The 14,823-nt window shown below is 48.6% G+C and overlaps 1 protein-coding gene across 1 annotated transcript in view; it reads right to left on the bottom strand.

Moving 5' to 3' along the window:
- Positions 1 to 12,615, bottom strand: part of LOC147659392 (extracellular calcium-sensing receptor-like) — a 450,885-nt gene extending 438,270 nt beyond the window's left edge. The window contains exons 1-2 of the mRNA XM_086951777.1: positions 12,491 to 12,615; positions 11,199 to 11,594 (exon numbers count right to left, since the gene is read on the bottom strand). Of these exons, the coding sequence (XP_086807903.1) occupies positions 11,199 to 11,594; positions 12,491 to 12,615 (521 nt within the window). The remainder of the gene's footprint in view (positions 1 to 11,198; positions 11,595 to 12,490) is intronic.
- Between the last annotated feature and the right edge of the window lie 2,208 nt (positions 12,616 to 14,823).

Here is a 14,823-nt window from a genome sequence, read left to right as displayed (position 1 = left end):
ACACATGGTGGAGAGTGATTGGAGGAAGCTGAGCCCTACAGAGGAAACTCACTTCAGTACTCCATCTCAACACCAGCCTTTGACTTTGCAAAGACACACCACAGGTAGAGATTCCCTATGGTGGAGACCCTCAGATACCCTTAGGGTGAGGGATTGCTTAGTGGACCATGAGACAGGGGGTTACCAAGCCAGAGCTGGTACTTCCTTATATGGCCACTTAGGCAATATAGGCTTACCTGGTCAAGGATAGCCTTATCTCCTTTCGTTTGGGGGGGGGGGGTTATGTAGGAAGGTGGATATCTGACTATGGTTACCCCCAAACTTTTTGCCTGGTGTTTAGCTGGTTTTTGACATAGTTGGCCTGGGATCCTGCTATTCAGGGCCCCAGGCTGATTGCTCTCTCCTTAAAATGGACTCCATGTACCCTAGGTGCATAACATAATTGGAACTGGTTCACCTTATAGGCCCCTGTAACAGTGTACCCTAGGTACCCAGGGCATAGGTGCATCCAAGGCCTACCAGGGGCTGCAGCACGTCTTGTGCCACCCCTGGCCTGGCCTCCAGATTTGACACAACTGGCTGATCACTCAGCTGGGGTAAGTTGGTGTAATCACCTCTTACTTAGATATAGTATCCCTATATCTAACCTTAAACTGGACACATGTTAACCTGTAAGCCATTCCTATGGAAGGCCCCTGCAATCCTGGGGGCAGAGTGCATGGTTACATGTGAGATGGTGCTCTAGCATGAGCTGAGCCTGTCTGCAGCTGTCGGGAACCACTCCCTAAGCTGTTCCGGGATATTGCCATACCATATACTCTTAAGTGCATTATAATCCTCGCGGTTATATGCTATCTTTGGTTTGGCTTTATCAAAACATGTCGAGTAAGGTGTCATACGAATTGGAATACTATCCCCTCGCCAATTCTGGCGACGGGGATAGCATTCCACCCTTCTAGAGGGACACGACATGTGTGTAGCCTTAACCCCGGTTAAAGTTAAACAGAGCCTCAGCATCACAAAATGGATGCTGCCACCACAGACACGAGTCTGGCCTCCTGCTGCTGACCGAAACTCGGCAGATGGTGGCCTGGACAAAGGGTTTCCTGCCTTGGGAGGTGCTAGCACCTCCCCAGACAGGGTTTTGTGTATTGGGTAGGACAGGGCTGAATAGAATCAGACATGCCCGGGGCACACAAGGTGTCCCCGTGCATAGGCCAGTCCAAACCGGTTCTGGGGCTTTCCAGCCCCAGTCCTGGCAAGGAGCTGGACAAAGGAAAGGGGGTGTAACCGCCCCCTTCCTGGTTCCTCCCAGAGGAGGGACCTAGTAGGTGATCCACCCCTCAGATTGGGAATAAGAGTGGGAGCAGTGCCATTGCACAGCAGATCATCCTGAATCAACTTGAAACTAAGAAGACGACAGGACTTCGACATTCTGCTGCTCAGAAGACTGAAGAGAATCTCCCTTGTGGCCTAGGAGTGGCCACCCTGTGAACACAGGCACCAACCAGCAACTCGACGTCTGCTTTGCCGCCGCCTCCCGCCGGAGCCCGAGCCCAGAGCCCGACAAGAACCACACTCCCAGACCTCACAGAGCCCGATCCACAGTCCCTGCAAAGAAGGGACCCGTGGAGGCACCGAGTGACGTGGGACCGGACCTCTTGGAAGACACTTGAAAAGCTGACTGCGCAGCTTCTGAGGCATCCTCGACGTTGTGCTTTGGGGACTGAGAACCCCCACCATCGAGCAGCCCTTGCTCCGAAGATCAGCCCTCCAGCATCTCCACGATCTGCGTGGGGCCCTTTTGCATTGTGCCACTCGACGCACCATCCCGGCCACTAGCCACGTGGTCAGCGGCCATCTTGGCGACGAAACCGAAGATTTACACAGCAGGTCTGGTTGCTCCAGACCTACTCAAGCTCCTGTAAAAAGGAGCACTCGCTCTGACCTTGCTGGTCCGAGTGTTCAGCATCTTTCACCTTCTGCGTGGCTTGCATTTGCCAAGGCCTGTTTGCTCCGATCAGGTCGCCGACACCGCCAACAGCGAGAAGCCTGCGTGGGACAGCTCGTGACCAACTCCTGGACGTCCTCGACCCCGGGTATCCACGTGGCTGCAGAAAGAAGCTACACGACAACGCCTGTTTGCACTCGACATCGCCTGGTTCCAATCTGGTTCCACGGTAGTCACTGGCTAGTGACTTTGAACATTGTCCCCTCTGCTTTCAGGTCTTCACAACTTCAGATCCACCCTTGGATCCACCGGAACTCTTCACATCGAGCCGCCTGCAGCATCTTCAGCTCCAAGCACCATCGACCAGCGTGACGAAACCCAACACTACTTCGACCCTGTGCACCCGCTTCCTGTGGGTGAGGTAACTCAGCTCCGCCGGTGCTCCTGCACTGGTACACATCTCAAGGGCCTGTGTCTAAAGTTTCAGCTCCCTAGGTCACTCGGAAGGTTCCTAACTTTCTAACTTTGTACTTTTTACGCACCATAGACTTTGCATTGGAAAGTGCGTGCACTTTAAACACTGCACCCGAGTCCCGTGGGCCTTTCCCGACTTAATCATTGCCAGTCTCGAATAGCTCCAGCGATTCCCAAGGCCCTAGGCCTGTTCACTTTCCTCTTGGTATCTCTTATACCACTTTCTTAGTATATGGTTTAGGTGGCCCCTAGGGCTCATCCATATTGTGCAACTTTTGTGTATTTTAAACTGTCTTGTGATTTAACGCTTGTGCTTCTGTGCTCATAAAGAGTCCAGGGGATTTTATAGTTAATAAATCAATATATATTTTCAATATATATCTGTGTGGTGTCCCTTTCATTTGGTATTCAAGGGGGTTGTGTATGGTATAACAGCTGGCTTCACATGCCTTTCAGAGTTTAGCCTAAGACTGCTTTGTCCACGTTACCACTAGGATAACTGGTCTACAAGGTTGAATTACAACCATCATCATAAGGGTTGCTTGGCATGGTACAAAGTGATCACTAAGAATTAGTGAGCATTATATACCAGGCCAACTTCTCACATTCGCTCCTTCTTGAGACCACTTTTCAACATCTGCAGGATACAGACCTGCAGGCAGGTGGTGCTTGCTTGTTTCAAAGGTGATGATATCCAACTGAGCTGCCGAATGGTAAAATTCCTTGAAACCGCTTCAAAATGTTGAAGGAAACCCAAAAAACCTAGCAGCACCACGAAGGACGAGAGTATCAATCCACCGGTACCCCCGAAGAGCAAGTTCGAGCTGGCCACTTTCAATTATACCGAATAACACTGACCATATAACAGGGGTACTCCGAACTGTCATTATAATTAATCACTTTTGCTTTTTTAACGCAAATATGTTTTTTAGTGAAGGGGCACTTTCAAAAATGTTCTTATTGCACCAGCACTTTACTGTATTAGCCCTCGGCCTGCAACAAGGACAAACTAACAGCATATCTGATCATGATAAATAGGCTGTCTAAACTGAATTCATATTTTATTTGAACTCTGTTGCTGCTGTCTTAGTACGTTTTTTATTGAAGGAATTTGACTTATGTTTTATGAATTGAACTTTTTTTTCTATATTGTAAAGGTTTTAAATAACCATGTACAATAAAGTATAACCCATGTAGAGCCTGTTAACAATTAGTAGATAACCTTTGGGCTCTGGATATTGCCCCAGATACCTCTGACAGCTCCCAGCTTTTGCCAGAGGATTCAGAGGGTGGAGGTAATTCATATGCAGAGGAGGCTCTTGGTGGGTTCAAAACTACTGTGGGTAGCTCAGCTTGGCAGAGGATTATAGACCTCTGAAAAGGACAGCTTGGTAAGGGGTAACCATAGGTGGAGGTGTAGTTTATTGCTGTTTGTTAGTATTATGTTATGCATTTGGGCACACGACTTTGAAAGATGTGTACCTCTTTTGCTTGCTTTTCTCTGTGCTACTAAGTATAGATCTTTGTCTGTTTCCTATGTGCTATGTCCTGGCCATGTGTTGCTGCGTTCTACCACAGTGTATAGATCTTTGTCTGTCTCTGGTATACTATGTCTGGCAGCTAACTGTTTTATTTTTTGTTAGAATTCAGCATTGATTGCAAAAGGATGTGAAAACGTTGAGAGCTTCATCAGGGACATCAAATGTCCCTCATATACCGTTCTTGATCCCCACAGTACTATGATATAACATTGATATTAGATGAACATGAAACCTTAAAGGAATATTTATGGAAATAACTTTCACACTAAGGTAACTCCTTTGTCTCTTCTACCATCAAGTAATGGGGGTGTTGCCCCCATAATTTCTGCCCTCAAACAAAGCTGCAATCTTTTCACAGACAATGAAACTGGCCAATGTCTTGTGCCCTTTCCACAGAGGTATGCTTTGGTAGATGTTGTTTATAAAAGTCAATCACACCTGCCAGGGAATCTCTCACCCGAAGAGGTATGGCGCAGTGGCCAGGGCAACTGACTCTGGAACCTGGGGGCTCATGGTTTGATCCTCGGTGCCGGTGACAGATCAGCCCAGCACCATGGGACTCTGGGTGACCTGACCTCTGGTCACTCTCCACACCGCACGGATCCCCCTGGTTGCCTCTGACTGCCCGTGTCTGCCCCTGCTGCTGCTGCCAAGGGCTCGCCGCTGGTGTGCCCCGTTACCTGTCTCTGCTGTTTGTTCTCTTTATTTTATTTAATTGCTGATTGTTTCGTTGTTTAACTTTTGGTTGCCCCTCTGTTTGCCGCCCGTTCTGCACCCTTATCCTCTGTGCCCCCCACCCCTGCTCCCCACTTCCCGCCGCTGTTCCCTTGCGGCTCGCCCCCTTTTGCCTTCTGTGCCCCCTGTCAGTCGCCCATTGGCCACCCGCTCCCGACACCCAGCTGCTCGTCCCTCCCACTTCGCCTCTTATGGAGGGCGCCGCGCGGAAGCGCGCAGCGGGCGCGCCAAAGGCAAGCCCGTCTGCGCCTGTCCACGCCTGCAGCGTGCCCAGTGCCAGAACTCCTATCCCCAGTCATTGCCAGGGCACCCGACTGAGGTACAACACCGCCACCCTCACCGCACTCAACACAGGACGACCACACAGGATGACCTGCCACCAAGCCACCCCAAAACGCACCCACGGACCCTTCACCTGCCAAGCATGCAAATTCTCCTGCCTCCGAACCTGCACCCCGCCTACCGAACACAGCAATGACAACAACAACCACCTCAAGTGTATCCTGCTCAACACCTGCTCTGTCCACAAACACGCCATCCAGGAACTCCTTGATACAACAGCACCAGACGTCGCCTTCCTCACAGACACCTGGATGAATGCCTCCTCTGCCCCAAACATCGCCATAGCCATCCCGGACAGCTACAAAATCACCCGGAATGACTGCCTCAACAAAACTGGAGGAGGAATCGCTATCATCTACAGGAACACCATCAGCATCACGACCAATGCTGAAGACACACTCACTGCTGCCGAAAACCTACACTTCCAAATCAAAACCGACCCCCGGACCACCCTCAGAGGAACGCTCATATACAGACTCCCAGGCCCACGGACACAATTCAGCGAAACCATCACCAACTTCACCAGCCCGTCAGCTCTAGCATCACCAGAGTACATCCTCCTAGGGGACCTGAACTTCCACCTGGAGAAAAAGAATGACAACAACTCCACCACCCTACTCAACAACCTCTCCAACTTCGGACTCAAGCAACTGGTGAACACCCCCACCCACTAAGCCGGCCACACGCTCGACCCTATCCTCTCCGCCAGCAGCCACTCGACCGGACTAACTGGACCGACCACAGCTGCATCCATTTCACCTTCAAGAAGACCACATCCCACCACCAAATTCTACAGATCCCCGCAGATGCTGGAGCAAAGTCACCACAGACCAGCTGACCACATCGCTGAGCCAGAACCCACCTGCCGACACACCTGACACCAACGACGCAGCAGCCAATCTCGCACAGTGGATCACCAACTGCGCCGACGACCTCGCTCCACCGAAGAAACCCCCAGGCATGACTAGAAACAGAAAAACCTCATGGTTCACAGATGCCCTCAAAATCGCTAAGAAAGCTTGCCGAACCCTCGAAAATGCTTGGCGCCACCAACAGACTTCAGAAAACATGACAGCCCTTAAGAGCGCCACCCGCGAATACCACCAGATGATCCGCACCAACAAAAGGACATCGTTCAAAGACCGGCTTGACAACAACTCCCACAACAGCAAGGAACTCTTAAGCATCCTCAAAGAGCTCTCCAACCCCAGCACCAGCAACAACTACATCACACCTTCGCAAGACCTCTGCGATTCCCTCGCCGCATTCTTCCATCGCAAGATCGCAGATATACATGGGAGCTTCGGATCCCAGACTTTGCCTCCAGCCACCAAACCAATGACCCCCACCACCAGCATCAGCGCATGGACGCCCATCAGCACTGAAGACACCACAAGCGTCATGAACACCATCCACTCCAGGTCCCTCTCCAACCCATGCCCTCATCATATCTTCAACAAAGCCGACACCATCATCGCACCCCACCTCCGGAACATCATTAACAGCTCCTTCACGTCAGCCACCTTCCCTGGAAGCTGGAAACACGCAGAAATCAAGGCCCTCCTGAAGAAACCAACAGCGGACCCCAAAGACCTCAAGATCTTTCGCCCCATCTCTCTTTTTCCCTTCCCAGCTAAAGTCATCGAGAAGACCGTCAATAAACAGCTGACTACATTCCTTGAAGCCAACAACTCGCTCGACCCATCCCTGTCCGGATTCTGAGCCAACCACAGCACCGAGACCGCCCTCATCGCAGCCACCGATGACATCAGGACCTTGATGGACAACGGAGAGACAGCCGCCTTCATCCTCCTGGACCTCTTGGCAGCCTTTGATACCGTCTGCTACCGCACCCTAATAACCCGCCTCTACAACTCTGAGATCCAAGGAAAGGCCCTGGACTGGATCACATTGTTCCTCTCCGACAGAACCCAGAGAGTCCTCCTCCCTCCCTTCCTCTCCGAGGCCACCAAGATCATCTGCGGCGTACCCAGGGCTCCTCACTCCGCCCGACCCCATTCAATATCTACATTTGCCCCTTCATCCACCATCACACGCAAACACAAGATCAACATCATCTCCTACGCCAACGACACCCAACTGATACTCTCCCTCACCAAAGACCCTCCCACTGCCAAAGCCAACTTCCAGGACGGAATGAAAGATGTCGCAGAATGGATGAAGCACAGCCGTCTGAAGCTCAACTCGGACAAGACGGAGGTCCTCATCCTTGGACAATCCCCATCCGCCTGGGATGATTCCTGGTGGCCCACGATGCTGGGCACTGCACCAACACCCACAGACCACGCACGCAACCTGGGATTCATCCTGGACTCCTCCCTCACGATGACCAAGCAAGCCAACGCAGTCTCGTCCTCATACTTCAACACCTTGCGCATGCTCCGTAAGATATTCCGATGGATCCCCACCAAAACCAGAAAGACGGTCACCCAGGCCCTCGTCACAAGCCGACAGAACTATGGGAACACCCTCTATGCAGGAACCACAGCCAAACTTCAGAAACGGTTTCAGGGCATACAGAAATGCCTCAGCACGACTCATCCTCGACATCCCTCGCCGCAACCACATATCCGCCCACCTGAGAAACCTGCACTGGCTCCCCGTCAGCAAGAGGGTCACGTTCAGGCTGCTCACCCACGCACACAAAGCACTCCACAACATGGGCCCCGAATACCTCAACAACCCCCTCTCGTTCCACACCCCCACCCGCCAGCTCCGCTCCACCAGCCTCGCTCTCGCCACTATCCCACGGATTTGCAGAGCCACCACCGGAGGAAGCTCGTACTCCTACCTGGCAGCCAAGACATGGAACTCCCTCCCCACACACCTACGACTGACCCAGGACCATCTCACCTTCTGGAGACATCTCAAAACCTGGCTATTCGAGCAGTAGCGGCACCCCCACCACCCCTCAGAGCCTTGATACCCTCATGTGTGAGTAGCGCGTCTAGAAATGTAGTGATTGATTGATTGAATAGCTTGCTTAATCTTCCAGACGGCCCACAGCGCCTTGACACCTTCGGGTAATTGTTCGCGATTTACAAATACTGGACATTTACATATTGCAGCGCCCCTATTTGAACACTAAAATCAATGCAAAGACGTGTATTGGTATTTTGTATTAAAATAATATTTACTATATGATATTTTTCTTAAAATAATGTGAGAATTGTCTTTCTTCCTAACAACAATGCACACAAAATCAATTAATTAGTGAAAGATTGATACGCCTCAATCATATTTCTTCATATCTTCATACGTAGCTGGTCTGAACACTACCTATATTATTATTAACCAACGTATTGCTTCATTACTTTGAAATATGTTTAATTATGATGAGTCACACATACTATTGGGGCATGACACTAAATAACTATCTTTCAGCGCCACTCAAGCAATGAGAGCATCGTCCTCACCACACTCAATCACTCTTATCTTTTATACCTTTGCCAGATATTATGGACTGTGGACAATAGTGTGGTTCTTCATGTTCAGCTCCTTTACTTGATAGACATTGTGAGGGAAACAGTGCATTTGTTCAGCTGCTACTTCCATATCTCTATAGTTCTTCCAACATGAAACATGTGAGGTTCTTTCCTTGCTAAAGAATGTGGTAAACAATGCATCTGTTTAGCTGCGGATTCCATATCTCTCTTGTTCTTCCTACATTGAACCTGGTGAGGTTATTTACTTACTAAAGAGTGTGGTAAACAATGCATCTGTTTAGCTGCAGATTCCATATCTCTCTTGTTCTTCCTACATTGAACCTGGTGAGGATATTTACTTACTAAAGAGTGTGGTAAACAATGCATCTGTTTAGCTGCGGATTCCATATCTCTCTAGTTCTTCCTACATTGAACCTGGTGAGGTTATTTACTTACTAAAGAGTGTGGTAAACAATGCATCTGTTTAGCTGCAGATTCCATATCTCTCTTGTTCTTCCTACATTGAACCTGGTGAGGATATTTACTTACTAAAGAGTGTGGTAAACAATGCATCTGTTTAGCTGCGGATTCCATATCTCTCTTGTTCTTCCTACATTGAACCTGGTGAGGTTATTTACTTACTAAAGAGTGTGGTAAACAATGCATCTGTTTAGCTGCGGATTCCATATCTCTCTAGTTCTTCCTACATTGAACCTGGTGAGGTTATTTACTTACTAAAGAGTGTGGTAAACAATGCATCTGTTTAGCTGCAGATTCCATATCTCTCTTGTTCTTCCTACATTGAACCTGGTGAGGTTATTTACTTACTAAAGAGTGTGGTAAACAATGCATCTGTTTAGCTGCGGATTCCATATCTCTCTTGTTCTTCCTACATTGAACCTGGTGAGGTTATTTACTTACTAAAGAGTGTGGTAAACAATGCATCTGTTTAGCTGTGGATTCCATATCTCTCTAGTTCTTCCTACATTGAACCTGGTGAGGTTATTTACTTACTAAAGAGTGTGGTAAACAATGCATCTGTTTAGCTGCGGATTCCATATCTCTCTTGTTCTTCCTACATTGAGCCTGGTGAGGATATTTACTTACTAAAGAGTGTGGTAAACAATGCATCTGCTTGGCTGCTGCTTCCGAATCTCTCTAGTTCTTCCTACATGGAACCTTGTGAGGTTACCTGCTGTTCCAGACAAATCTCCAGACTCCATGAAGTGCAAAATCGTATGTGAAAGAAACAGTTCCCTGACTTTTTAATGTGAGCAGCAAAAATCGGTGACAATCTTCGGGGGCTGCAGAATAGAGGGCACATGATTGTACATACTATGCGGCTGCCTCGAATACGTGTCTTCTGGGAGGGGGTGGAGGGTTCACTAGGGGAGGCCCTGGGGATATCTCTGAAACTGCAGCCTCGATTGGTGTTGCTGGGCATGTGGGCTCCATCAGATCTGACATGATTCCAGAGGATTCTATACATTTAGGATGCATGGTGGCAAAACAAGAATTGGGGTGGCAGGACTCCCCAGTATTGAGACAGGTAGGTAAGCTGATAAAAAGGGTGGTCTACAAAGGGTAGGGTTCTCAGCAGAAATTTGAGAAAATTTGGGCTGCTGGTGCTCGGTGACCACTTAAGGGATTTGACAAGGTGTCACTGTGTGAGTGTTCAATTGCCGGACACAGCAGGGAGAGTGCGATAGAGCGAGTAGGTCCAGACTCGTCTTGCGGATCGCACACATGGGTGATAGGTTAGATTACTAAGAGCATTAAGAAACAGTTTGCTCACTGTTTGCCCCTTGACTGTTTTGCATGGGAGGTTGGGGAGTTTGATAAATGCTTGAGGTGCAAAGTAGTATGATGCTTGCATTTGTTTTATTTGCTATGCAAAAATAATAAACAAATTGAAACAAATAAAAATATGTGAGATCTCAGCACATCCACTTTTTTAAGCTTGGATGAAGTAAGACTCCCACAGCAGAAATAGGAGGGCCCATGTACTGGCCCCTAACACTCTTGCTTACACTCCCAAGTATTCAATGGACTAACAGTGATTTGGTTTAATAAAATAGTCTGTGCTGTGGGCGGCATTATTTAACCACATCAGAAAGCCAGAGAACACATCACACCAGCATAGTGCAGTCATTTGGAAAAGACAATAAAACTGCTTTTAAACACATTTTAACTCCTTTTTTATCAGATCAAGGTTATGTTGACTGGATGGAGATCTGATGGGTCTAACTTTATGTTCTGGGCTTGAGACAATTTTTCAAACGTGTGAAGGTTGGTGCATCATGAAGATTGGGGAGATTACTGACATGTGGCGAGTTAGTTGTAGCCCACCATTCTGGACAGTTGTTCTTGTTCCCTGAGACCCCTAGTGATGAAAAGCAGGGCTCCCTGCCCTCAGAAGGGTTAATTGACAGGTGTGATGGCAGGGTTTAGGCTGCAGCAGTCAGGCTACACTTGGAATTTGGAGCATTAGTGATTCAAGGGGCCCAGGGTTCAATGTCTTCCTTGATGCATAGGAACCCCATCTGGACCGGGGTCGACGCCACAGGACTTTTTTTAATACCCTCAGACATCTCCAGAGCTGAATCTGATGTCTAAGGGGAGGGTTGAGGGGCCTTCTGAATGTATGTACAATGTGGAAGAGAATCAGATTAGGGCTTGTTTTATGATGGTTAAAATGTAATAACTTACTGTCTACAATTCCATGGTTCCTTGAACGTTGTGTAATCTGCCTTCATCCATAGGAAATTATTCAGGAACACATGTACAATCCCTCCGAGCATGAAGTCCCCCTCCTTGTAGTATCTATCCTGAAGAGCGCCGTTCAGGGCGCAGCCGGATGTTTGCGTCACAGCTTCGCATAGTAAACACTGAGGCACCAGTGACAGCAGCAGGAAACTCCGCCACAGAAGACTTGTAAAGCAGCTCACATCTGGGACTTGCATTGCTGCTGGTGGTGGAGGGAAGGGTGTGAATGACGTCACACCGAAGCAGACTGACGCACCTGCAGAGTGCGTGGATCTGTGACCTCTGACGTGGATCTGTGACCTCTGACGGTGCCTTGATGCCTTCTTCTTCTGCTTCACCCTGAAAAACGGAAACACCGACTCAATTCAATCAACAAAAATCAGTATCACATAGAGACAGCCCCTACTCTCACTCAGTGATTCTGAAGGGTCAGAGGGCAGCTGTCTGGTTCGGGTTTCACCAAAACTGCGCCTCTGATGATTAGAGCCTCAAGGCGCTAGAAGAAGAACCCTTCCCCTGGACTCTGGGTCACACTGCAGCAGTCTATCTCTGGCTACAACCAAGCTGCACCTCTGATTATTAGAGCCTCGAGGCACTAGAAGTACAACCCTTTTCCTGGACTCTAGTCACAATGCAGCTGTGCAAATAACAAAGCTCACAAACGCTCCTAAGACTGGGACAATACTAAAACAAGTGAACAATTAACATAGAAAGCAAAAGTCATTCACAGAAAAAGGTAAACAACACGAATTCATTGTGTAAGTGTATTTGAATTAATCAATATTACATTCCTCAGTAAGCCCATCCCTTCTCACCCCACCATTCATTTCCGATGGGTCAGCTGAAGCCTATGTATGACTATTGATCGATTTGGGGAGCTTATATTTCTTTTCAACCCGCTCCATTAATCCCTCAGATGACCATGTGCCGAGGGTCACACGTCCACGTGCACTTCATTTCAAAACCTGAACTAAAAAGTAAACTCTGGCAGCCTGACCATGGCCTCTGTCTCATAGTGAGTTTCACGAATAATACAGCAGCAGATAAAACATGAGAATCCTCGTGATTTAAACTATTTTAAAACATTCTTCATTTCCTTCTAATGTGCTTAACTCTCCCTCCTCTTTCCCAAGCAAACATGTTGATGCTGCAAAGCAGAGCTCTTCTTGTCACTAATAAAAAGCACAAGTAAACAAGCACAAGTAAAGCACACAGGCTGAGCACTGCTAACATACCTGGAGCCCGGCTTCACAGCATCAGCACCTCTGCTCTTGAACACATCTTCCTTCTTGCAGCAGAAACAACACCTAAGAGTCTGTGAAATGGGGCAGCAGGAAAGACTGCACATGGGACGGGTCATGCCCTCTTCTTATAGACGAGACCAACTCCATGTGATGAAATATTGCATCAGGATTACAGACCTCTACTTCAACCTATACATAGACTGCAGGTCAGAGCACCTGATGGATAAGAGCACAGTCGATTATTCCATTTTAATTTTCCATTCTGAAGGGGATTGGGATTAAAAACATGTTTGTATCTTGAGGTTTACAACTCTGAGGTTTGCAGAGTAGAGCACAAGGGTGAAAAATAAATTGTCGATTTGTACAACCATCATTATGGATTTATGGAAGGTCTCTGGGCCTGATACGTGAAGGGCAACTTACACTTTAGTGTAAATTTACGATTGTTTGCTACTTATGAATATATTTTACCAGTAGCATCTTTCAAATTCAAATTTTATTGTTTGATTACTGAAAATCATAACAACATTTTAAAACCATATGACTCATGTATACGTGTACAAATTTCAAAAGGAGTGAAAAAAGGACTTGGTTAGTGCAACAGCAGTGCAATAGTCTGGCAAATGGATACAATTTAGCATCTTTACTCCTTTCAGGTCTCTGAACATTAAAAAAAATGTCCAAAAAGATCTAATATAAGCAGAGGCATGTCATGAAGATGCTCTCCCCAGAGCAGTGGGGAGCCGCTAATCTAATATGTACGAGATGGAGATGAGCACCCCATAATGCTTTGCAGGGCCAGGAAAGGCCTCTATGAAAACCTGCCAGGTTTAAGTGCGTGGTGACCCCAAGAAGATGTGGTTACCACTAACTGGTCGTAAAAGTGCAGGGGGAGCTGCAGGTGCAACACAGAAACCACTGGCAGTGCGTCCATTAGGGCACTGGGGTGTTGACCCACAAGCCGCGTCCGCCGACTCTGATGCAGTTATTTAGCAGACAGGCTCAGCTCCCTCGGCGGCTCTGTCTAAAGGGGGTGGGTGGGCAGCCAGCGGGTTGACTCCCAGCGTCATGCTGACTGACATGTCATTGTCAGACTCAGCAGGCCAGCGGGTGGCATGGAGCGCGCAGCAGGCAGCAGTGCGCATTTTGGGTTTGGGTCCGAGAATTTTTCCGACCAGCCCAGTCATGCGCACTAGTGCTTGCTCTGGATGGTGGCTGCACATTAGGAGAGCGAGGGTTGATGAATGCCGCAGCCCTCGGTCTCCTAATGGGTGGCGAATATCCCTGCTAAGCCAATCCTGGCGCTGCTGGAGCAGTATCTGTTTTGGCTGAGAGTGGTTGCCACACTTGCACCAGCAGCCTCTCGCAGTCCGCTAACGAGGGATTGGGCCCTGGGCTGCCATTGGCTGAGAGAGACTGGTGGCTATGAGAAGAGGCCTAGCTTGACTGGCACTATTGATTGCACTGGAGGCCGATGCTGGGGGAGAGACAGAGGTGGACTGCAGGCCCGGCCCAGAGAGCTCGAGAGAAGAGTGGGATTCTGTCCAGGACAGGACTCAGCAGAGGATCATGCTGGCGGGACTGGCTGCAGGAGAGTTACCTGTGATGAAGTCCACAGAACTGAGACAGCAGGAGGCGCACTGCTGCAGGTGGCGAGGAAGCAGCTAGGGAGAAGAGGCTTGGCTTTTGTAACAACTAACAAAGGTTGCAGTGTCACAGCACTCTGGTAAGTGACGGGCTCCTAAATCCCATTCCGAGTGTCATTGGTGGGCTACTACCAGTCTCGCTCTTCAACCAAAGTCGGCAGCGGACCTGTGCTCTAGCCATTACTTTGTGAAGTCAACGATAAAATTTTGAGCCAGCGGAGCCATCGACAATGAGACTCAGGTTGAGAGTCTCAGCGTCGATGGCTCTGCCGGGCTCAACATTTTATCATCGTCGTCAAACAAAGTGTGCAGCAGAAGGCTTCACCTCAGGCCTGCCTGGGCTGGTTCACAAAAAGCCTGCCTTGGCTGGCTGACTACAAAGTCAAGGCTTACCCATGGGCTTCAAGGTGATGAGCCATGAACCATGGCCTTGACCATGAAACACTCAGTGGCCACAGCATAAAGCCTTGGGATTACCCTACCAGCTGAACCAATTTTTACCTGTATTGATAAAAAATATGCCTCACCCCCAACAGCCATAAAGACAGCAGTATTCTCTCAGCAGCATCCAGTGATGCTTTGGTATTCTTATCACAGCCCTAGAATATTTGGGGAATGTGTTTTAGGGCTTCGCACACCACCTGTGTAGTGTAAGTACCGAACTTAATTGGGACCAGA

This window comes from Lissotriton vulgaris, unplaced genomic scaffold (assembly GCF_964263255.1).
Source record: "Lissotriton vulgaris unplaced genomic scaffold, aLisVul1.2 SCAFFOLD_1171, whole genome shotgun sequence".
NCBI classification, from domain to species: Eukaryota; Metazoa; Chordata; class Amphibia; order Caudata; family Salamandridae; genus Lissotriton; species Lissotriton vulgaris.
This window is presented reverse-complemented; position numbering and strand designations above follow the sequence as displayed.